At 39.8% G+C, this 24382-nt stretch overlaps 1 protein-coding gene across 1 annotated transcript; it reads left to right on the forward strand.

Moving 5' to 3' along the window:
* The first annotated feature begins 3685 nt into the window (after positions 1-3685).
* Positions 3686-24382, forward strand: LOC114573285 (gamma-aminobutyric acid receptor subunit rho-1). The gene is made up of 10 exons (XM_028605378.1): positions 3686-3896; positions 10916-10966; positions 13955-14061; positions 15976-16043; positions 16133-16356; positions 19659-19741; positions 20052-20192; positions 20280-20432; positions 21140-21336; positions 23516-24382. The coding sequence occupies exons 1-10, from the start codon at positions 3814-3816 to the stop codon at positions 23801-23803; spliced, it is 1395 nt and encodes a 464-aa protein (XP_028461179.1). The 5' UTR covers positions 3686-3813; the 3' UTR covers positions 23804-24382.

The raw sequence follows: 24382 nt of genomic DNA on the forward strand, positions 1-24382 counted from the left end.
GACCACGCCGAAATATTTACTCTGACATTCTGGCTCTTCATTTTGCACTGGACCGCGATCACCCCCAGTGGAACTCTGGTGGAACTGCAACCAAATTCGGTACAATGAGGCTGAATAGGGAGTGGAACGGCTTTCCGTAGACCGGCTTTGATACAACATATCGTCATTTCAGAGCGAAGGAACTACTCATCCCATAAACCACCGCACACTAGATGAGTAACTTAGTATTTGAAGTAGTGCAGGAAGTGTGCAATTTAGTTTCCATGCTTATTGTGTTTTCACAATGTTAGTGAGTAAATCTACTGAAATGGCCACCACACCATAACAGAGGAGTGTGATGCGTCAGATGAGAATGCAGAGGTTTAGTCGCATATTTTATAGCTGTAAAATGTCTTTGCCACATGCAAACCAGTACAATAAATTGTTGGGCAGGGTCATCCCCTTTTTTCCCATATTATTTTGGAGGCATTAGCTAATTATTTGTGACACACCTCCTGGGTTATAAAGGGACCAACTATTTTCTGGGTTATTTCAACCCAGCAAATTGGGTTTTTCTTTTGGCCCAGTAGTTGGGTTATACTAACTACAATGTTGGATTATTTTAGCCAAACATTTGGGTCAGGTATTTAACCCAGAAGTCGTCAGGGCACAGCGCCCCGCCCCTTACTCCATTTTGAACTGCTCATGTTCATTTTTTTATGTTGGTTGCTGAGACGTCTGATTTATCGGGTGGCTGCAATTAGAAGAAAGGACTTTACTTTCGACCTAATCTCCTAGTCGATGAGAGTGTGTTCTCTGCATATTCATTTGGGTAAGTTTTCTTAAAATGTGTTTATGTTGTCGGCTCTTAAAGCCACAAAGTGCACCTAGCTAACGTTGTTCCCTATCCTGCTAGCTAACTACAGTGATAGCTAAACATAAGTGAACACACCCATGCTAATCATTTAACATAAGGCTGTTAGCTGGGTCGCTGTCTTTTGTGCCATTTGTGTTTGTAAAGTTTAATGTCCGGTGGCATTTTCATCTCTTTTTATAAGCCGTTACTGTATATGGGTAACGTTAGCAGTGATTTAGAAATGTGTGTTTATCAGTTGTAGCTGCAGGATGGGAGGTAAAGTTGCACCTTGTTTACTTCACTAGCAACGTTAAATGAAAGCTAAAATGTATAAGTAGTTTCCCATGTGAAGAGCATTCATAACGGTAAACATTTGTCCTGTGTTTGCTGCTGTCTTTTAACAGGGACTAAGGAACAAACGGAGGCTGCACTAGCATCACCAGAAGGGAGAGATGAGGAGGAGAGGGAAAGCAAAAGATGTTGAATAGATTTGCTATATTAGAGATTGCCATTCAAAAAATAAATGCATCAAATTAACTGATTTGTCCTTGTCTTTAAGTTTTTGGGCATATATATGTATATTGTAAACAGTTTTTCAATGTCTATCTTTCCATCAAATTGTGACCTGGAGACAGGAAACTTCTAGCTGAATAATTATACTCAGATGCTACCTGTTTTAATAACTAGTTAGGTATACCAGCTTTTAAATGACATTAACGAAACGTGTATCTTTATTATAACATTTATTCAAACATGACAAGTATATTTAACATGAAGCAACGATCAGACTCAGCTGCCGATGATGGGGTTGCTTCCAGACTGCAGACAGAAGGAAAAAGCTTTAGGTTAGTCCAGTAGTTATCCAACCTGTCCTGGTAAGATTAGAATTGTATCACAAGTATATTTAAGCATACTGTAACATTAAGGTACTTCATGTAACTGTGTAGTGGTGTAGTTTATTCATCATGGTCTTAACTGGCAACTGTTGACCATTTAACACACTTAACATGTTGGTTATGTTGGTAGTAGCATTGTAGCTTGTGCGTTTACAGTACTATTTAACCTTTCTCACTTTTAGTTTACTGCATATCATACTGTATGTGGCAACCTGCATTAGCTGGTAGCGTTTACCTTGTTGTAGTTGCTGATCATATTTTGCGCTGCTTTTGTTTGAAAGCTAGAAGCTACTGGGCAATGAGCTAATGTTACATACATGCAGTAAACTACAAGCTAGCTAATGTAAACTGTTAGCTACTGTAAGCTTAATGTAATTTAGATTAATTAATGCAATTCTCCTTACCGGTAAGTGTTATGACAACTACAAAGTACAAACATGAACGTTTGAAAAGTTTATAATTCACTGACATGGGATAAATAAGAGAAAACGATAGTCTATCAGTGTCGGTAACATTACCTACCTTCGCACATTGCGGCCAAAGTTGCCGACAGAATATTCTCCTCCTGCAAGCAGACTGACGCTGATTCACTTTCTCCATCTCAACAAAACAAAATTAAACAGCCCAGTTCACAGTTCCACATCCATTTCTTCAAGTCTTTTGAAATGCAGCATTCACACTGTTGCCCCCTATACAGTCTATAGTTGCCCCTGGTTACCGATAGTGTAGGTATGCCAAAAAGGTGGACGGGCTCAGGTCATGGCTCAGGCCATAGGCTCAGGCATAGGCACCTCCCAAATCGTGACGTATGTCACGTGGGGTGCGTTCTTGTGATTGGCTAAAACAAGGGAGATATCTGATTGGTTGCAGATCATTTCCTGTTTAAAAAAATGCATTTGTGAGTTGAGCCAGTCAGGGGAGTCTCAAAATTCACACACAAATACTTCACAGCTCACAGACCGCAAGCAGTTTGTAAATCAAGATATATTTGTGTGTGCATCAGAAATACATTTCTGAATCTTGTCCTGTGCATTTCTGAATCTTGTGTGCATTTGTAAAAAAAATGTTGCATTTCTGAATTGTGTGTGCATTTCTGAATTTTGTGTGCATTTCTGAATTTTGTATGCATTTGTGAATCTTCTGTGCTTTTAAAATTTTCTGTGTGAATTTGTAAATTTTGTGCGCATTTGTGTATCCTGTGTGTGTATTTATGAATCATGTGTGTGCATGTATGAATCCTGTGTGTGCATATGTGAATGTAGTGTGTTTATCTTTATTGAGACTGTTCTAGCTCCATACTGGAATGTCAAGGATATAGATTATAATATAACGGCTGTAGGCCTATAATAACACCAGCAGTGACATGCCTGCGCTCTGCCCTTTGGCTCTATCACTCTGCCCAGGTTTATGATGTGCATGCTCGCGCTGGATTAAAAGACTGTTACATAACTTCCTGTAGGCTACAACACATATTGGTAATTGATTATGTATTTTTTCAAATATACTGTATATCCTATAGTGTGTTTCTGATTGTATGTCATCACTGCAAATATATCAAGTCGACATCAGTCAAACTGAAAAAGTTACTAAACGATACATCATCAGCAGAATTGTGCCGATTCAAAATGATCCATCCAAAACAATCCCAAACGTTGCGTTTAGGGGTCTTCTTCCTCACCCACTTCTCATTATTGACGATTTTGTAAATTACTGTAAAAGAGGGTATGCAATATGCATTCCTGTGACCTGCACTGTCACCTTTTACCTTTGCAAGTGGAGGTGATCGAAGCACTCCGCTCTTACTCAGGCGGATTAAAAAAAAACATGCGCTGCGTTCCTGCTCAGAATCCACCGACCGCACGGAGAACAAATCCGAGCCATCTCACGCGGAGGATTTTGTAGGTTGAGGCTAAATTGCTTCCCCCTCCTCTTTGAATTGTAAATACCACCGCGGAATCATGTATGGAATCCCACTATGTTTAATGCACGAAGTGAGAGCGGAATGCGCGTCCTGTGCGGGAAAGGTTGTGGGAGTAACCTGCGGTTTTGAGACTTTTGGAGAGAGCTGGGACGCTGGGCATCATGCACACGGATGTGGTGCTGGTCAACCTGCTAGTTTGGATGGTCGGTGTGTCCGGGCAAATACTGCAGCAATGCAGACACAGGTCAGTTCATTATGAAAGAGTCGCAGGAGAGGCTTGGCAGACTTTAAATGCGCAGTGCGTAAATACGCGTAATGCTGACAATTTGTTATTTTATGTCTAATTAAATCGCATGTGAAATTCGACACTTTTATTAAAACAAGCCAAGCATCCTGCCAGGTGATTCCTTAATTCTTTTCAGCATGGATGCATACAGTATGTTAAAGAAACTCAAAGAAGTATGCGTGTCAAGCGGGAGATCAATACAGTTGCACAAAGAAAACAAGGAAACAAGGGTTTCAAATTGCGTTTGGAAAACTTCAAGATAAATAACAGTCTGTTCAAGATTCAACTTTGCAACTTTTGCAAGTTTGCTCAGTTGCCGTGGAATTCGAATTTTAGATCAACATGCTCTAGTACTTGGTTCTGCTGACTTATCTCTGATATGATTATTGTTGTTCAGTCACACAATACAAGATGCTGTTTGCGGTCTGTTGAAAGTCTCTCATGGCTCCAACTGCTGTCTGCCTTCCTTCTCATATGCTTCATATATCCTTTATCATTTCACTGCTAATTTAAATGTCTGCAAAAATGTCCTTCTACTAACTGAACTGAAATCCCTAAATTTTGTTTTTTTTGCAGAATAACTATCATTCTGATGCTGAAGACAGTGGGGTGTGATTCAAAGCTAGTTAACCTTGAGTTAATGTATACTTTTTTTCTCCCAAAAGTTAGCCCCCTGACTGTTTAGGGAGGATTGTTTTTCACTGAAATGTCAGATTTTAGATTTGTCTTTTTTTTCTTTCCATTGAGCCCAGTTATGAAATTAGTACATGACACTGCTGCATTTGGTGGTAAATAAGAATGTTCCCTCTTCTGTCGCTCTGGCTTCTGTCGTGATGATGTAATGTTATTATTCATTCTAATTTAAGGGACAAAGTCACTGATCTGACACAATATTGTTAGTTTATGTAATAATATGATTGTACATTAAGGGCTGGGTATCGCCAATGTTTACCCGCATTGATTTGATTCCGATTCACAAGGTCCAAGGTACAAATTTAGCTTGATATTCTCAGGGAATTTAACGCTGTAAATTGTACAAGCAAGAAACAACAACTTACAAATTTTTTATAATACACCAGGTTAATGTTTACATAAAAAATTGCCCCCCCAAAAAAAAAATAAGAAGAAAAATCAACATTATATAACATTATATAATCATATTTAACATATTGAAAGATCGGTTTCTAGATTTTATTAATGAATATCAGATCACTCAAATAAATACAGATTTCAACCGGAGAACCGAATATTTGAACCCAGCCCTCATGCATAATATTATTACAAAATAAAGGTATCAGAACTGGATTTTGAAGGATTCTTGAGAGAACAGAATATAAATGGTCTTGTATAAAGTACCCGAAAGCAATACTTGAGTAAAAGTACAAGTATCTTACCCGAAAATGACTTTGGTAGAAGTTAAAGTCACCTTTTTTTAGAATATTACTTGAGTAAAAGTCTTAAAGTATCTGATATTTACAATACTTAAGAATCCATAGCAATTTTCTGATATTAAACATACTTAAGTAATAGAAGTAAAAGTAAAAGTAAAAAAAAAAACTTTGATTATGAACTTTATGGCCAAAGGTGTGTAACATTATCTTCGTCACCACTGTCGTCGGGGGTGGTCATCGTCTGTTACCATGGCGGCAGAGCCTGCACCAGGGGCTTCCAATTCAATTCAATTTTATTTACAGTATCAAATCATAACAAAAGTTATCTCGAGACACTTTACAGATAGAGTAGGTCTAGACCACACTCTATAATTTACAAAGACCCAACAATTATAATAATTCCTTCTTCCTCTTCTTCTTTAGTTGTGGCCTATGTTTTTTTTTTTTTTTTGGGGGCACTTGGCCACAAACAGGCATCATGTCACCAACTAGAATGGAGCATGCATTATCTTGGCAATTTAGGAGCAATTTAGACTTTGATTGACAGTGTAATACATTTCTTCTGATTTTTATTTTCTAGTAACTAGTAACCAAGATGCTTAGGGGAAATGTAGTGGAGTAAAAGTTTCTGGAAATATAAATGACAAAGTAAAGTACAGATACGTGAAAAGTCTACTTAAGTACAGTAGTGAAGTATTCGTACTTCGTTACATTACAACACTGAAAGGGAATGCCTCAAGACCCTGGCTTTGGGACTGGTTGTCTTGAGAAACAGTTGATGCTTACCTTCCTCTTGATGTGAACACGATTTAGACTTCTTCTGCTCTTTAAATATTCCAGATCTAATCTATCATGAAACTGTTTCCAACGTGCAACGACTCAAAGAAACAAATCTGAACAACAAATAATTATTGCTAAGATACTATTGCTGTTGTTGTTGAGATCACACCATATATCTGCATTTTAAATAGAAGTGTTCCACATGAGATATACACCAACAGCTTTAAGTACAACAACAATTACACCAGTATATTCAGTCTGGGCAGATTGGACCTGGCTACTGTGTGTTGTTACTGGGGTGATGTGGAGTCAGGACAGAGCCCGCCAACATGCTTGGTAATCAGCGCTCCGTTTTTAGCTGACAGCAACAAAAGGTGATGTGTGCCTGGTTAGAAAAAAACACTTACTCTGATTACGTAACCTGTAATCTGAGTGTGTCAATGTGCTTTCTGAATTATTGCTATTGTTGTGACTTTGAGAAAGGTTGGGCTGGGGAAAAGGCCAGCAGTTAAAGGTCCCATGGCATGAACATTTCACTTTATGAGGTTTTTTAGCATTAATGTGTGTTCCCCCAGCCTGACTACGGTCCCCCAGTGACTAGAAATGGTGATAGGTGTAAACCGAGCCCTGGGTATCCTGCTCTGCCTTTGAGAAAATGAAAGCTTAGATGGGCCGATCTAGAATCTTCTCCTTAGGAGGTCATAAGGAGCAAGGTTACCTTCCCTTTCTCTGCTTTGCCCTCCCAGAGAATTTGGCCCACCCATGAGAGAGAGACATCATGGCTTGAAAACCAGCAAAGCATGGCAGTTGGTCAAGGTCTTTTTTTTCTGTCTCAAAAGCTACAGATCAGCAACCTCTGTCTAGGCGGAGGTAACGCACCATAATGCTGGTTGCTATCTGCCATACAACAGGAAAAAAAAGAATTAGCAAACTCAGTGCACTAGTCAGTCAGACATGACAGATGGCAGAGAGTGATAGAGAGTAAAATAGGGTTAGGGGTTAATAGTGTAAGATGAAACGTAATTCCGGTTTAATATAACTATTAAAAAGACTGTTTAGTGTTAACATCCGTCCTATATTTGATACAGATACACAGGAGGGTGCACTTACAGAAAGATTTTGTCATCAGCTGTAGTTTAGCGCACTGCCAACAGTATCTAAAATGACTTTGATAAGCGTTTTGGTGTTCAGAGCAAAGGGATGTGTCACCTTGATATATTTTATTTTGTCAAAGTTTATCAATCAGATTTTGTAGTCTACGCGCACAAAGGTGCATCCAAGGCATTCTTGAATCCACAGAGCCCAACACATAGCAAATCCAAATTTAACCCCTGCACAATTCAATTAAATTGTATTTACAGTGTCAAATCACAACAGGAATTCACCGATAGCGTAGGTCTAGACCACATTCTATAATTTACAAAGACCCAGCATTCCCCTCCAAATAACTCACCGTTGTCGGCTACGGCTGCTGAACAGGCCACACTTTGTAAACAGCCGTGGCCTGCTTGCCTGGTCTTCCGGTAACGTTAGCAATTAGCAGAGTTAGCATGGCGACCTTAGCCAGAACCAATCGGGATCACTTTAGTGGCTGTGTCTCACTTGTTTTTGCGAGTAACCAACTCGAGTACTGTATATAATTAAATGTGCGTACACAAATGTTGAAATCACATAAAATGCTTGTCCCTAGTAGCCGTGATAAATTAGCCTTAAGCTTAATGCTTACCTGTTGAGAAGGAAGTTAGCCAACTCAGCGTCCTTTTGGGCTCTAACTGTCTCCATCTTTCAAACACATCTCCAATATTTACTTGGGTTTTATTACGTCTCTGGTCACGCAACTGTTAGTAACATGCCAAGGTTTTTTTAGGTTGGGTAGAATCTATCTCCGTTGATCCCGTTCGTTTGTTTGCTGCTTCCAATGGCTCGACTACAGCTGGAGCGCGCTGGGTTTGTGTGTTTACAGGTATATCTGGCAACCCGGCCCAGCTGTCAAAATGTGCAGTTGATAACAACACACAGGCAAAAACACAAACATACATTACATCACTTAAAGAAAATTTTAAAGGAAAAAATATTGGCTTTAGCATTGTTGTTAGAAAAGATAGTATTGCAGCTTAGCATGTTTCTTTAATATCTGATGACATATTGTGGTGATTTTTGGATTTAATACAGTAAATATATTACATATTGCACCTTTAATGTTTTCAACAAGGAACATATTAAATAAATAAAAATATTATAAACCTGGGCATGTTATTTAAACTCTTGTGAATGGGAACATTCTTGGTATAATTTTTCTGAAATCTCCTAAACCTTTGTCTGAGAAGAACATGGCACGATTTGGAATAGAAATAAAATGAGAGTGGCTGAACAGGCAAAGAAAAGAGCTCCCCCCACAGGAAATGAAATTTCATGACCCTTTGGGATTCCATGGACCGTTTTGACTTAAGTGCAACAAGTTCTTCAGAATAAATATCAAAAATATATTTTTCGACATTACCTTCCAAAACGACCATTTTCTGATCTGACTTCCCCCTATCAGGACAACATGGTGCCTTCCAACACTGTTACATATACCACCGCTGTGGTCAAGTTAAGTCAACTAAAACTACTTGGTTAAGGTCAGGGAAAGATTGTGGTCATGTGCAGAATAACCAACATTGACAGTTCCGAAAGGCAGTCTCCAGAGTCAGAGTCCCGCATTTTTACAGTGCTATAATAAAATTACTCCATTTGCTGAGGGAAAGCAGTGATTACTGTAGTTGTGCCATTGTAAACATCTTACAACTTGTTTTAGATATTTGAACAAATGGCCAATGCTGTTGTTTTTCTTGTAAAAGGACAGTATTGCCAAGGGGTTTTTAGAAGTGCAATGCTGAAAACAAAACCTCAACGAACACATAAATAGGCAGAAACGAGAAATCACTTTACCGATTAGTTGTGGAAGTTCTGAGAAAACAGTTTGAAAAGGAAGGCCACTTAGAGAGCGCCAACTGTCAAGGCATGCCCTATCGCATAACGTTAATGCAGTGTGAATTTTCCTAGTCGGTAAGTCATTTTTCCGATAATTCCGACACGACTTGAATGCAGCACAAACACCCCATTTCACACTGTTAATGAAAGTGAAAAATGATTTGTGTACTTGCCCCAAGATTCGGATCTGCTCCAACATATAATGGGTTCTTTCTAGGCCCATGCTTCCATAACTTCTATAAATTTTCATGAAAATCAGGTCAGCAGTTTTTCACAAACCGCCCTGAAAACATAACCTTCTTGGTGGAGGTAACTACTGAAATACTAAGCGAATATCTAGATGTTTCAAATCATGGTTTCAGAAAACAGAAATGAGCATTAATGAAGTGTACAGTATGCAATATGCATGTTCACTTTTCCAGAACAAAAGATTTTCAAGAGAGGCTGGAGCTTAGTGTTTGTTGTGCGCCAAGCCATTTTCATTTTCTTTGTCCTGGCCTGCATTTGACTGACCCCCGATGAATTACATTGCTGTGTAGTGGATTTCTACTTAACAAGCCACCCTTCTTAGTATGTTCTGTACCGTCAATTTTGTTAAAGGGGCAAAGGCCTTGAAGCCAACCAGCCGGTCCGTCCTGATAGCTCATCAGCTCTTTGACTGCTCCATGCTCTATACTTAGTCAAATGTTTAATCATTTCTCAATTTCACTGCATCCAAGCTGATAAGTTAAGGTAAAAGCACTACCACTAAGAAAAGCAACCTCAAAAGAGTTAACCTTTCCCAGTAATAGGCCTTCCCCAACATCTTTCAGTGGGTGTGAATACTCAACCCGTTCTCACTGCGAACTCGTAAAAAAACTACGTAGAACGTACTGGGGAGAGCAGCAGCTACACAGGCTTTAGAGAGTAGTATGTAAGGGGGAAATTCCGTGAAGGGAGGTTGGTCGGGGTGGTGGATGGGTCAAACACAGGACTTTCACCCAGGAGACCGGGGTTCGTGTCCCACGTGTGTCTTTAACCGTCCCGTTATTCCCACGTGTCATGGAAGCGTAAGCCCACCCACAACCTTTTCCTTAACCTAACTACGTCAAAAGGGACACCAATAGTGTCGACCAAGCGTGTTTAGTTAAAGGGCGTTATACAACGCTAAAGGAGAATTTTAGCGTCAATAACAACAAAGACCAAGCGTCTGTATTTTTTTATGAGATGGGAGTGAGAATGTGTTGGAATACTCACTGCAAAGTAGAGGGACAGACAACAACCTCAGTCAGCCAAGACTACTTTTTTAATTATACTAATATTATAGAGTTTGTTTTCTTTTGCGTTGCAATTTTGTATGTCTTTGCCTTGGAGTGGACCATCATCAGTGAGTTTAGCTTAATAGTTTAGTTATCAATTGCTCACTATTCTTTAGGAGATTGTATGCCGATCACTTCCTGTTCACAGGCACTGCTGCAGGTAGTGGAAGGGCATGATAACTCAGCATCGCCTCATGACATTCTCAAAGTGAATGGTTCAAAATCAAAACAATTATGCTAAGTCTGAATTATCTTGTTTCCTGAGGCTTATTTAACGCACACTACCCTGCCTTCATCTACTCATCACTCCAACTAATCTTATTAGATTTTTCCTCCTTTGTAGAGAGTACATTTTGTTTTTCAGCTGTTTATGTAATGAATAAGAATGATACCATCATGTCACTCTGTTTTTCTGTTTTTCAACATGCCCCTCTTACTTTACAATTACTTTGAAGATTTATCCAATTTAGCATCCCTGCTATTAAACATTGCATAATGTTTGCATAAAATCACGTAATGTTTTTCCCCCTTTCAGATCGAAAAGAGAAATGCCTCTAACAGAAGGATCCAGTCGCAATATTGGCAGGTATGACACATTGGTGATTTTTGATATAGTATTCAGACCAATTAGCACAATGGGGTCAGCCTTATGTTCCCACAGCCCTATGTTCCCACATTTCTAAGAATTTTTTTTTTCACTGAAAATTAGGCACTATGTTCCCACAGCCCTATGTTCCTACATTTCTAAGTTTTTTCTTAAAATTAGGCCCTATGTTAGGGTTAGGGTTACATTCGAAATTGAGAGAAAAGGGGATAAAATCTGATGCAAATTTATGAAAAGGAAATGTGGGAACATAAAGGGCCTAATTTTGGAAAACAAATCTTAGAAATGTGGGAACATAGGGCCTAATTTTGAAAAAAAATCTTAGAAATGTGGGAACATAGGGCTGTGGGAAAATAGAGCCTAATTTTCAGTGGAAAAAAGAAATTCTTAGAAATGTGGGAACATAGGTTTGTGGGGACAGAACTCCTAGAACGATAATGGGCAAGGATCTTATACTGGAGATTAAAGCAGCATAGTCTTAGAGGTAAATGATCAACATTTTAATAACACTATTGTTGGCTATATCTAGTGAGGAAGATTGGAGAATGTATAAGATGATTTGCCTGTGTTTCATAAATTCAATACGATGACAACAAGCAACAATGCAAAAAAAATAGTACTAGAACACTGGACTACCCAACATAGAAAAGCTTGAATAGTCGCTAAATAGCACCGGTGATTTGATAGAGGCTTGGGAGAAGCATTTAATTAGTAAATTTTGCTGCAAATAGCCATCCAAATGTTCCAACACACAAACATTTTTTAACCATGTATTCATCTTATTTAAATAGCTCATGTTACTGTATTGTGGGAACAGTTAGCAGCTTGTGGACATAGTGGCAGCTTGTTTTTGGAAGACCAAAGTTAGGGGGGAAAGGTTCTACAGTGGGGGGGGGTGCAGCTGCCCCTTCTTGCCCCCCTGTAGAGCTGCCACTGATTTGGTGTCCTCCACAAAAAGGCTCAGCAGGCAGATGCTGTGGCTCAGTTGTAGAGCAGTCACCTGCCAATCAGAAGGTTAGTGGTTCAATCCCTGGCCCCCGATGCTGCGCATCAGAGTGAATGTTTGTCTGATGAGCATGTTGTACGGCAGCCTCGGCCACACTGTGTGAATGGTTCCTGTACTATGTAAAAGCGCTTTGAGTAGTGGTTAAGACTAGAAAAGCTTTATATACATACCGTTCACAACTGTGACTCACTTGACATCCTGGATAATCTGCTGGGCGATGTTCTTGCATGCCTTAACTCAGCGCAGTGAGGTCACGCAGGTCAGCACATCGACCAGCTGGTTCCTAAACTCCAGCTCTGTTATACGCCTTTGGGTAAAAGCTGACAACCTATCCAGTATTAGTATTTAACCCCCAGGACGTGTTGTGTTGCCATTTTGTCATCCATGCCATAAAATTAATTTTGTGTCATTTTATCATTGTATACTTAAATCTGACTTTTTTCACAATACTGTCAAATTATTTTAATGGATCAGTGTGTTAGATTTAGTAGTATCTAGCAATGAGGATGCAAATTGCAACCAACTGAATACTCCTCCCCTTATCTGCCCTTTCAAGCATGTAGGAGAACCCTACATGCATGGCCGCAAAACCCAAAAGGCCCTCTATAGAGCCAGTGTTTGGTTTGTCCGTTCTTTGCTACTGAAGGAACATGGTTTGCATCTGTTAACTGGAATAGCTTCATTGAAATGGATGAAAACAAAGACAACCTAGCTCACCTGGCTGCATTTGAAGAAACTGATACCCGCATACTTCTACATGCATAAAATCATAACAGCATTACAACAGCCTCACCAAAACAGAACAGTAAAAGATTGGAAAACTGTTGCCTGACATGTCTACCAGCACATTAAACAAAAGTTTCCAGCACCTTTTTCAATCCATGTCACAAAGAATTGTCTAGGTCCAAAGCAGGGTCTTACCCTGAACTAGAAAGGTGTCAAAGGCTACGTTCAAACTGCAGGCAACAGTGGTCCAAATCCAAGTTTTTTGGGCAAATATAGGACTCAGATTTCAGTGTGAACAGCACAAAATCCCATGGAATTTGATCTTTTCAATTCTGATTTGGGCCACTGTCACATGTGGTCCTCAATCAGAAACAGGTCTGTTTTTTTGCAAAGCGACCCAAGTCCTTGCATTCAGTTGGTATGTCTTTACCATGAAAGGGGATCAACTGTAGTTGTAGCAGCCAGTCTCGCATTGCCAGACCTATCTCCACAGCACTGTGTGTATGTGTGTGTGTGTGTGTGTGTGTTGTTTGCATTTCTTTAAACCAATCACAATTGACTTGGGCAGTGCTAAACTCTGGATTCAGCAATGCTGGCTCTGCAAAATGGTCTTGGTAAGGAACTTGTTTTGGTGGAACATTTCCACCCTGATGAAAGAAAACTGTTCACACAATACAGTATGTATGTACATGTGAGCTATTTATGTTAGCTGGATACAGGGTTAAACGTAATTTGCCCTTACCAGTATATCGCCCTGTGTAATGTTACTTCAACCAGCCACAATCGGTCCCAGTTAGATAGTAAATGCTGTAACGTTAAACAAATTCTTTGTAAATCTTTACAAATATTACCCAAGAAAACCCAAGTGGGCCTGCCTTGTTGCATGATCCAAATTTTCTTCAAAACTTATTCGCCATTTTCAGCGTGAAGCTTGCTAGCTCGAAGTTTGTTGTTTCCTGAAGTGAACATAGTTTTGCATGGCGAGGGACATCCGCCTATCCAACACATAATCGCCGGAACATCCGGCACGATTATCTGGTAAATGAACTCGTTGATCCAGATTACAGCAGCAGCCATAGTACAGGATGAGCACATACATATGCACTATGCAAAAATTGAAAAGACTGGATCAAATAGTGATTTATGATTTATAGAACAAACGTGGTGCGCATCAAAACTTCATATGTAGCGGTTAGGAAAATAACAAAATTTGTGTTTTTTTTTAAAAATTCCATCAGCCCCCTGTTCAAGAGGAGTCCAGATATAACTAAAGCCTGGGGTACAAAGTCAGAGCAGCTGCTAAGGATAGACGACCATGACTTTACAATGCGACCAGGATTTGGAGGTAAGGAGGTTTATCTTTCTGAACTGAATGGAGCTGTGTCAACCACTCGTCATGCAGGCAGCCATTCAAAGATGCTTTCGGTTTAATTTCATTAAATTCATTCAATTTAATTTTTAAGTCACATCAAGTGTTCTTTTAGACTTTAAACTAAACCTCAACCCACATCATCTGATTTATACATTCATGTAAATGTGGGGAGGTGGGAGTGTCCAGCACTGGCTTGTAGAGATGACATAACAGAGTAGGATTATGTCTGAGCCATGCTGCTGTGAGCCAGTGATTAATTACCAAGCAAGCAGCCGCAGTCTGTAGCTTTTTTCAATAACTCCCATCCTAATCTGCCACATTAGCCGCAAGTCTGTTTGCTTTTTAATTCTCACAGTTGCATTTCCCCTATGAATCTCACATAGTTATTAGTAGTAAATAATTACTGGATTTAGTCTCATTAGTAACTGGAGGTTTCTTATGCAAAATGTTGGAATGGAAATCCGTAAGGCCAATTGCATACTGTGAGTGCAAAGTGTGGTGCAACATATATTTCAAACAGCCCTTCACAAAAATCATGCAGGATCCATTTCGTACCACCTCCTGACACCAGGTCGGCTTATCCAATCAGCTTGGTTACCATGTTTTTTGATCATGCACAACAAAACAAAGAATGCATGCAATAATTAAATCCCCCTTTCAATACCATGGATATAGTGCCACCTGGCCAGCCATGCCAACACACTTATTTATGAACTTCAATATTCAATGGAATATAATCTTAAAATGAAATAATACAGTATGGTGTCAACATAAAACACAGAGCTCTGAAGCCAGAGAGCGGAGCTCACTTTGCGGCGAAAACTAAATATTTTCACCCAGGAAACACTCGTTTGTTCCTCGGTAGTGTTTTAACCCCAATCATTTTTCAAAGCTTAACTAGTCATTTTGGTGACTAAACTTAACTGTCATTGCCGGAAGGGTCGTCATCTGGCGGTGCCTGTAGCCGGCTCGCAATCACCTATTGGCGGCTAAACAACTGGTAGCCGGCGTCCCAGAGCGTTGTAGCAGCTAAATACAACCAGCAACTGCTGCTTGGATATGATCATTCTATGGCAATATGTGTTAAGGTTACGGCACTTTATTTAATTTTAAATACTTCTGTTTTAGGTATATAATAGCTATGGTCTATTGGTAAAGTAGCATTGATCACTTTGAAGGGGGGAGACATTTTGTCTATAATAATTCAGCAGAGGCAGGGATATGTAGACCAGAAAGGTGGAAATCCCACGCATCCACCCTGGAAAATCACATCCTGAACCTATATAACACTTCTATAGTTCATCCATCCCGTCTAACCCCTATCTATGATGTCAGGCTTTTTGTCCTGCTTCTGAGTATAGCCACTGAGAAAATATATGAATACATTTGCCTTACCCTGGAGAAAGGTCTTGGTTTGGGTTTAATTAGGTTAGGGACAGTTTTTTCCTCAGGTTAAAATAACTGCTAAGGGAAACATTCTCATCAATGGTAAATGTAAAACTACTTTGAACATGTAGCCCATAAAGCCCTTTTTAAAAATGATCTTTTCAAATGATGAAGAAAAAAAAACAGCATATAGGCCTACTGTAATGTCAATTAGGATTAGAGCACTCACACTGGCTATGTGCCATTGTATGGGAAATCTGCACCCAACTGTTTTGATGGGGATTTGGATAAAAGAGAAAGTGATTGTTTGAGGCAAAATTGTTGGCATTAAAAGGATTCACATTCTCCAAATAAAGCCAGATAATCCAGACTTCCGATCGAGCCACCTGGGCTACATCTGCACTCTTACGTCTGCTGCTGTATTTGAACACAACATTCATGTCAACACTACTGTAAATTACAGTTTAATGAATCTTTGTAAACTGCTGCATATTTTTCAAGGGCCTGCAGTCCCTGTTGGAGTGGATGTTCAGGTTGAAAGTTTGGATGCTATTTCAGAGGTCGATATGGTATGTCTGGAACAAACTTTAAGTAAAAAAATTCATGCATGTTGTTAGTTGAGATAATAATGTAACCAATATTTATTTTCTTCTTTAAGGACTTTACTATGACCCTGTATCTGAGACACTACTGGAAAGATGAACGTCTGTCCTTTAGAAGCAACAACAACCTGAGCATGACCTTTGATAGCCGCCTGGTGAAGAAAATCTGGGTACCTGACCTGTTTTTTGTCCACTCTAAGAAGTCCTTCACCCATGACACGACCACTGACAACGTCATGCTGCGACTTTACCCAGATGGCAAAGTCCTCTACAGCCTCCGGTAATTCCCCCTGTCTGCGTGGCACAACACTCGACATGGATAAAACAACTGAAAGTACACAACGTCCTCATAAACAACACACTAGGGTCAATTGCCAATGACTCCCAAAACAACATACATGACCGTTCAATTTAACATTGTGAAATGGCCGCACAGTGGCCATTTTAAACACATGACGGTGACACGTGACGGTGGTGGCACTTGTAATCACGTGACCGTTCTATTTAACGTAAGGGTTGCAGTTTAAACACATAGTTAATGTTGTGAAAGGGAACTACTTAAGATTAGGCAACAAAAAAAAACTTAAAATGAGTAATGGACAAGAGCACGTCCATAACATTAAATAGTCACCATTGACTTTTGGTTTCACATGGGACACAAACACCGGTCTCCTGAGTGAAAGCCTGTGGTTTTTTTATGCATACACCACCCTGACCTTCTTCCCTACATGAATTTGGGGCTCCTACTTCCTTGTTTGTTCCTTATTTACACTTGCGATGATTACTGCGGCCACTAGCCGCACCATAGCGCTAACATTATAAGATGCTTGCATATCGACCTATGTGGCTGTTTTTTAGTGAAGACAGTCTGGAAAGTTGCTATTTATTCAGAAACAGTTTAAAGGAATAGTTAAAAAATTTTGGAAATACACTTATTTGCTTTATTTCCAAGAGTAACATGTTACTATTCTTGTTGAACACCTTACTATGGGAGTGAAAAAGTTTATTTCCATCCACCCATTTCTATGCACATTTTCAATTTGGGCATAAAAAACATTAAGTGGAAATACTGGAAATTCTAAAAGAATATCTAAAAAAAATAGTACAGTAATGTACTAGTCAGAGCTCTGAATAGAACAGAGCCATTTTTCATGTTATTAATGACACCTGTGCTTTTCCTACTATGACAAGCCAAAATGTCTGCAAAAAATGGTCTTCCTTGATATCTACTCAAAATTGTGTATACCATAGGTGTTACCTAAAAAAATCTATAACAAAGTGTTATGTAGCCATGCAAATTAATACAAAAACATTTAACACTACAGTTCCACCATATGCATTTTAATATATTTCACTGTTTTATTGAGTACTAGATACATATAGAACATGTAATACTTTTAGGTTGGGCAGGTTATAATGTTAGTGGGTGTTTAGGAATATAATTGCCGGTGGCTGTATTGCCAAGACAAAGTGTCACAAACAGCCACAATACAAGTTGTGTATTTAAGGGGATAACGTCCGGCCAATTACTAGGCTAGCGCTAATACGGCTGAGCAAGACCTTGTAATTTCGGCGAGAGATAGGAGCCAAGATAGTGGATTTTTTAATCCTCATTACAGAGCCTGACAGAGATTAACAGCTGGCCTGGCCATCTGCCTCCTGTTATGACCACTCAAGCATAGTACCCCTCCCTGATAGACTAGGACAAACTACATTTAAATGATAACATCAACATCTATAAATCTGCATTCACCAACGTTCACTATTTGATCTGTAATAGCTAAATGTTGAGGTTGATTGAAAGATATGGGATTGATAGCAGGGGCATAATAATACTTTACTAGCTGGTGTATGTCTACTGTGTGTTTGAGGGAAGAGTAGTTGGTGGTAAGCGGTATACATAAGCATACTCATCACATGGCCCGGGTTAATCTGTGTGGGTTTGGTGCTGGTTGGAGATTTTCCAGACTAAGGCAGATTGGCGAGTAAGGATGACGAGGTTGTAGACCTTGCCTGCAGACTGTGTAGTGGTATCTCGTCCTATGAGCTGGATTATGTTTTTTCATTTCAAATCAAATCTCTGCTGAAACCCCCTCCAACCAACAGGTAATGCTCTGCCAAAGGTTAGACATGCATTATAGGCCCATAGTAAAGAAGTCATTGGGCACTTTGTCTCGCTCCACAGTATGGTATGGTTTTACTACACCACTTATCTATTCCGGGATTGGTTAAAAATCCATTCTGGCTTGTTTCGATTTCTTTAAACCAATTACAACCTTCCTGTTCGGCACTTAACCATGGACACAGCGGGGAGGGACCTCTGGCGCGTCAGGCTTCATCCCAGCAATGCACATCCGGTGAGGCAGACTATTGGCCACTATTTACAGTATTTATGAACAGACACTCCCGGTTGGTGATAGTAATAAGTCACTTTCTCACATCTCCCATGAGCCACCATCTCTGCTAACTCTTTAACATTTAATTTACCCTGATCCAGGAGGACTGCATAGCATGCTGTAGCTGATAGTGCCATGTCAACCTTCCCAGGTTGAATGGGAACTAAAGGGTCTTTGTTATGCTTAACCTGTTTACTACAAGTCACACATAATGTATATTTTTGCTAACTACTTCCCAAATCATACTGAAACCTTCAAAATTGGGTATCTCTATTTGTTTCTTTTGTTAGTTCGGTAATCCTCAATAGTGAACACCATTCCCAAATGTATTGTTGTAGAGGTTGAGATTATTTTTCTGTTGTAAAAAGTCACCTACGCCAGGGGTAGTACTTTCCAAGGCCCAAGAACTATTAGGAAGAAGTTTGCTGTGCTGAAAGTCAGTGACTGGTCAAACGGCGCTAACATTTCCTCTTTCCTCGTGTGTGTTAAGTCTGCATTTGTGTTGGGCTGGACCGCAGCAAAGTCGGAATAAGTGATAAAGTTACACTGTTGGTCAGTCCACTGTTGGACTGACCAACACTAAATAGCAGCAACAGTCTTTCCGCTTGTAACATTTTTCTGTGTCAAAATTGTTGCTGCCACAACAAAAAATAAAAAAAGAGACAGGGGCAAAAGGAAAAAAATGACTATTTTAAACTGGCCAGCAATTAATCCTAATCTCAATCCGAATCTTTGGAGGGAGCTGAAATCTGCCATTGAGAAAGGAAATCCTGCATACATTCTACATACTACCATAAGAAGCTTATGGATGTCTACAAGAAACATTTGGAGGCCGTCATTGTTTCCAAAGGGTGTGCAACCAAATATTAAGGAAGAGTGCCTTTGTTGTGGTCCTGGTCATATTATATTTTACTTCTTTAAAATCACTACATGTAAATTGAAACTGATTTTTTTTTTTTTTTTTTTTTCATAGTCAAATATTCTGACCATAAAAAATACAGTGCATTGCCATTTATTTCTGAAGATATTGTGTATTTCAATCAAACATGTAAGGGTGCCAATAATATTGACCAGAACTGTATTCCCAGAATCTTGTCAACCCCTTTGCAGATATACCTGAAGTTGTTTTTGAGCTGTGGAACACTAAAATTCATCATATCACTACAGCTTTGTTTTGTCATTGCAGGGTGACAGTCACATCGATGTGTAGCATGGATCTGAGTCGCTTTCCTCTCGACACACAGACATGCTCTTTGGAGATAGAGAGCTGTAAGTGATCAAGCTTCATGTGGTTTTCTCCTCTCCTCTTTGGTTACAGTATTCACCAACTGCATATTAATATTTTCTGTGACATTTGTCTTTCTGTAGTGGCAGAAGCAGTTTGATTATTTCTCCTTTTGTCATGTTTTCTATAACCATGTGAATATGCTAGATCAAGAAAATTGTCAATCAAATTGTTATAAAAGACTGTGGAGGGTGTTCTCACTGCATTGTACAGTCTTCACTCGGCTGTTATTTTCATATCAGCTACAATACCATTTGTGCCAGAGATATTAATTTCTGCTTTTTCTCTCTCCAGATGCGTATACAGATGATGACCTGATGCTGTACTGGAAGAAAGGGAACAGGTCATTAAACACAGATGAGAGAATTTCTCTCTCCCAGTTCCTCATCCAGGAGTTCCACACCACCACCAAGCTGGCCTTCTACAGCAGCACAGGTACTGACAGAAAGTGCAGATCTGCGTTTTAATTTAGGCCTAAAGTACCTGAGGTCTGTGTGACTGCTAACATTATCTCTTCTCCAGGCTGGTACAACCGTCTGTACATCAACTTCACTCTGCGGCGTCACGTCTTCTTTTTCCTGCTGCAGACCTACTTCCCAGCCACTCTGATGGTCATGTTGTCCTGGGTGTCCTTCTGGATCGACCGCAGGGCCGTCCCTGCCAGAGTGCCACTAGGTAAGAGTGCTCGGCCGTTGTTGGCTAATCGGTGCGTCGGTTAGTTAGGTGATTGCTGGGATTAGTTCTTAGTTCTAGCTGTTGCGCTGATCAGGACGTTTTTTTCACTAACCCTTTTATGAAAGCCCAAAAATGACTTGCGTAAAATAATATAATCAAATTGAATTTATTTCACCATTTGTATGCACATGAGAATATGTTTGAAAATAACACTTTATATAGAAAAAATGCTGCCAAATCCATTTCACGTACAATTTTATTACCATAGTGGTTTTGATTACTAATCTTGAACTCATGGGTGGAAACATGAATTTAACCAATCAAATGTGATTTGGTGTGACTTACTAGTCCAGTTTCCAAAGACTGTGGTTGGGGTCTAAATTTATTGATTCAACCCTTATCCTGATCTAACAACACAGGTGAGAGAGCTCTACAGTAGTGATGTCGAAAACTTCATTAACCATTAGTTGTATTGGTTGAACTAACTAGATGGCACTCCTGGTATAAGGAGTTTTTACAGTCTATGGTACATACCTGACACAACAATTGTATTTTGAGACAATAAGTGAAAGTGGCAGCTTCTTAAACGGGGGCATTAGTACTTTTCTCTCAGACAAATGTTCGCCCATTATCCTATTTTATCAACACAACTTCAACAGATCAGATATGAGTCTGGTTTCACCTGCTCTGAACCTGTTCTGCTCTAGGTATAACTACGGTGCTCACCATGTCCACCATCATCACTGGAGTCAACGCCTCCATGCCCAGGGTGTCGTACATCAAAGCTGTGGACATTTACCTGTGGGTCAGTTTTGTCTTTGTGTTCCTGTCGGTGATAGAGTACGCTGCAGTCAACTACCTGTCTACTCTAGAAGAACGCAGGGAGAAGGCACTCCGAGAGAGGGTTAGTACCAGTCAATCATCTTCATGCTCATAGATGCCATTGAGGTACACGTGAATTTATTCAAGTCATAAAAGCACCATATGGTTTTAACCACAGTAGTGGCACGGTTCTCGGAATGGCAATATTGTGTGGTTGGTTGGTCTAGTCCAGGGGTCGGCAACCTTTTTAATATGAAGTGCCATTTTTAAATGTTCTTGTAAATCAGTGTGCCACATCAACATTAGAGTTTTTTTGTGATTGTTGCGGGCAAAAAGCCTTGATTATGCGGCACGTTTTCTTAAAAAATGCGATGGAATATGCGGGATATTTATGCAATTTATGCAATGAAATTTCGGGAACTTGCAAAAATTGCGGGAACTTCCAAAAACTGCGGTTTGATGAAAAAGAGAAAAAAAAGTGATTTCCCTCCCCCAACACCCTGCTTTTCGATGATGTTCACGTCACATAATTATGTCACTTCATAACGTTCCCATGGCAACAGGGGAAAATGGCTGCTCTTGTGTGAAGTAAACGCAACATTTTTCAACTTTCTGATATGTGACTTTTTTTGCAACGAAAATGCAGGGATTATGAAATCATGCAAGCCCCGCATATTTTGCGCGGAAATCAGCAATTTATGCGGCGAAAGTGCGCCGTATTTGAAAAAATGCGGCCCCCGCATAAATATGCGGACTTTGGCTGATTATGCACTGAATTATGCGATCGCATAATCAAGTTTTTCTGGAGGGACTGATTAAACCTGCCATCATCTACCTAGCCCGCTCAGGCATTCTGTGAATCAGAGGCAGAGTTGGGCTTGTCTTCACGGAATGCAGATGGGGAAAAAGTTAATCAAACTATCAAACAGGCTGTGCTCCTGTCAATAGGTGTGAAATAGGTAATTTGGCATGCGGATTGGAACATTTCCAAAAAACCTCTTGCACACTTATTGTTAGTGCGCCATTGATTGAGCTACAGCATGTCAATTGTGACACGCGTGCCTAAGGTTGCTGACCCCTGGTCTAGTCAGCCGGTCCACCACTTTTGGTTCCCCAACACATCCAGTTTAAAGTCCTCCTCCGCACCACTAAAGCCCTCCATAACCAGGCCCCATCCTACCTCACAGACCTGCTCCACCACCATAATCGCCCTGTAACCTCCGCTCCTCCGACACAGACCTCCTCTCCTCACCACTCAGGACTAAGCACCATACCTGGCGGTGACAGAGCTTTCCCTATCACAGCCCCCTCTCTCTGGAACTCCCTACCTATACACATCCGTGACTGTACTGACCTGGACACTTTCAAATCACTTATCAAAACACACCTCTTTAGATTAGCCTTCACCCTCTAATATTACATTTTACCGGCTGTTACTTGCTGTTTTTATTGCTTCACTTGTTTTTATTGTGATAATGTACTGGTTTTACTGTAGGCCAATAGTGTCTTGAGTACTTTAAAAAGTGGTATATAATTAAACTGTATTATTATTATTATTATTATTATTATTATTATTATTATTATTATTATTATTATGCTTTGATAGCCATGGAATTTTGGGCCATTTATTCAAAGTCCCCAGAGGTTGAATCCTAATGATGTTGTTGGCGTAATTATCCGGTCCAAGTTATAATTTGTGCAATACTGTGGTTTACTGTATGACTAGATACCTGCCATGAGCCCCAGCTGTACTTTGAGTTTCGTGCTAATTAGCAAATGTTAGCATGTTCACAACTAAAATGGCTAAAATGGTAAGCATTACTGGCTAAATGTCAGCATCAGCATGTCACTGTGTGCGTGTTAGCATGCTCAAAGCACCACTGTGCCTAAATACAGCCTCACAGGGCCTCTAGAAGTGGACTAAATTGTAGTTTAAATTTAAACCTAAATGCTAGCTGATATTTGTGAAGTGGAAAAGTTGTTAAGCCAGAATATTCAGAATTTTAAATAAAAAATGACGGTCAGTAAAGTAAATTACCAAATTGAATATTGCTGAAGTTATTAGTAGTCGTGCAGTAGTCATTACATTGCAAAAATGACATTTATTCTAGTAATTATTGTCTTATTCATTCATAAAATCACATTCCCCTCAAAACAACATTGAATAATTTAAAATAATGAGTATAAATTCCAAATATTTTTATGAAGTCAACATGTAATGTTTTGGAAAGCCATTATATACTTTTTATTTGTACTTGCAGCTGTCATGTACCTGTGGTATTGCCCATCCTGGCATGATGTCAGCCAGCTACAGTGAGGTGAACGCCAACACTACAGTGAACTATGGCATGCCAGAAGTGAACGGGGTGAAACAACAGAGGATGATGGTGGAGCTGGCGATGGAGAACGACCAGGTCACTGGCCACGTTGGCTCCAACGCTTACAGCAACGTCTGGATCGACACGCATGTCATAGACAAGTACTCCCGGGTCCTCTTTCCTGGATCTTACATATTTTTCAACATCATCTACTGGTCTATTTACTCCTAACACAGATGGGACTCAAACAGACCTGTGGGTAACCGAGGTCTGAACACTTTGAGCAAAAGTGTGAAAAATCTGTGGAGACTCAGATGGTCCGGTGAATGAATGAACAACACACAGCACAGCAACACGATCCACACTAGCCCAACGCAAGTAGCGCATTGGAACTGACTGCCAAGCTAACTTATGCCACTGCCGGCCAAATTGAGAAAAGAAAAGCCACTGACCTACCTTACAGGTTCCAGACGAGGCGAGTGGAGGGTCCGAGTTTTAAACTGATTAGGTGTAATGTTTTCATAACTTCCACTTCCTGTTAATACGTCTTTTTATTTTGGAATTTACCGAAACGGCAGTTTCACAGGATCTGATCAAACTTTCAAAGTGGTAGACATGTGACATCATTTCTACCACAAGCTACTTTCAAATTTTACAAGCTTGGTCTGTGCCTAGCTGTGACATTAGGTGCTTAGCAAAGTTAGATTATTTCACCTGTAGTATCTTTACTCGTTGATGCCCGGAACATTGAAGTTATTTTGGAGCATTTTGCTGCCTCCTCCTCCATCATTTTTTTCCTTTTGAGTCTGA

Source organism: Perca flavescens, chromosome 18 (assembly GCF_004354835.1).
Source record: "Perca flavescens isolate YP-PL-M2 chromosome 18, PFLA_1.0, whole genome shotgun sequence".
In the NCBI taxonomy this organism is placed as follows: Eukaryota; Metazoa; Chordata; class Actinopteri; order Perciformes; family Percidae; genus Perca; species Perca flavescens.

Bases quoted from the DNA above. Each gene is read 5' to 3' on its own strand.
- LOC114573285 (XM_028605378.1), top strand. From the start codon at position 3,814: ATGCACACGGATGTGGTGCTGGTCAACCTGCTAGTTTGGATGGTCGGT. The intron at 19,742-20,051 runs GTAAGTGATCAA...TTCTCTCTCCAG, and splicing joins CTCTTTGGAGATAGAGAGCT to ATGCGTATACAGATGATGAC. The intron at 20,193-20,279 runs GTACTGACAGAA...TCTCTTCTCCAG, and splicing joins GGCCTTCTACAGCAGCACAG to GCTGGTACAACCGTCTGTAC.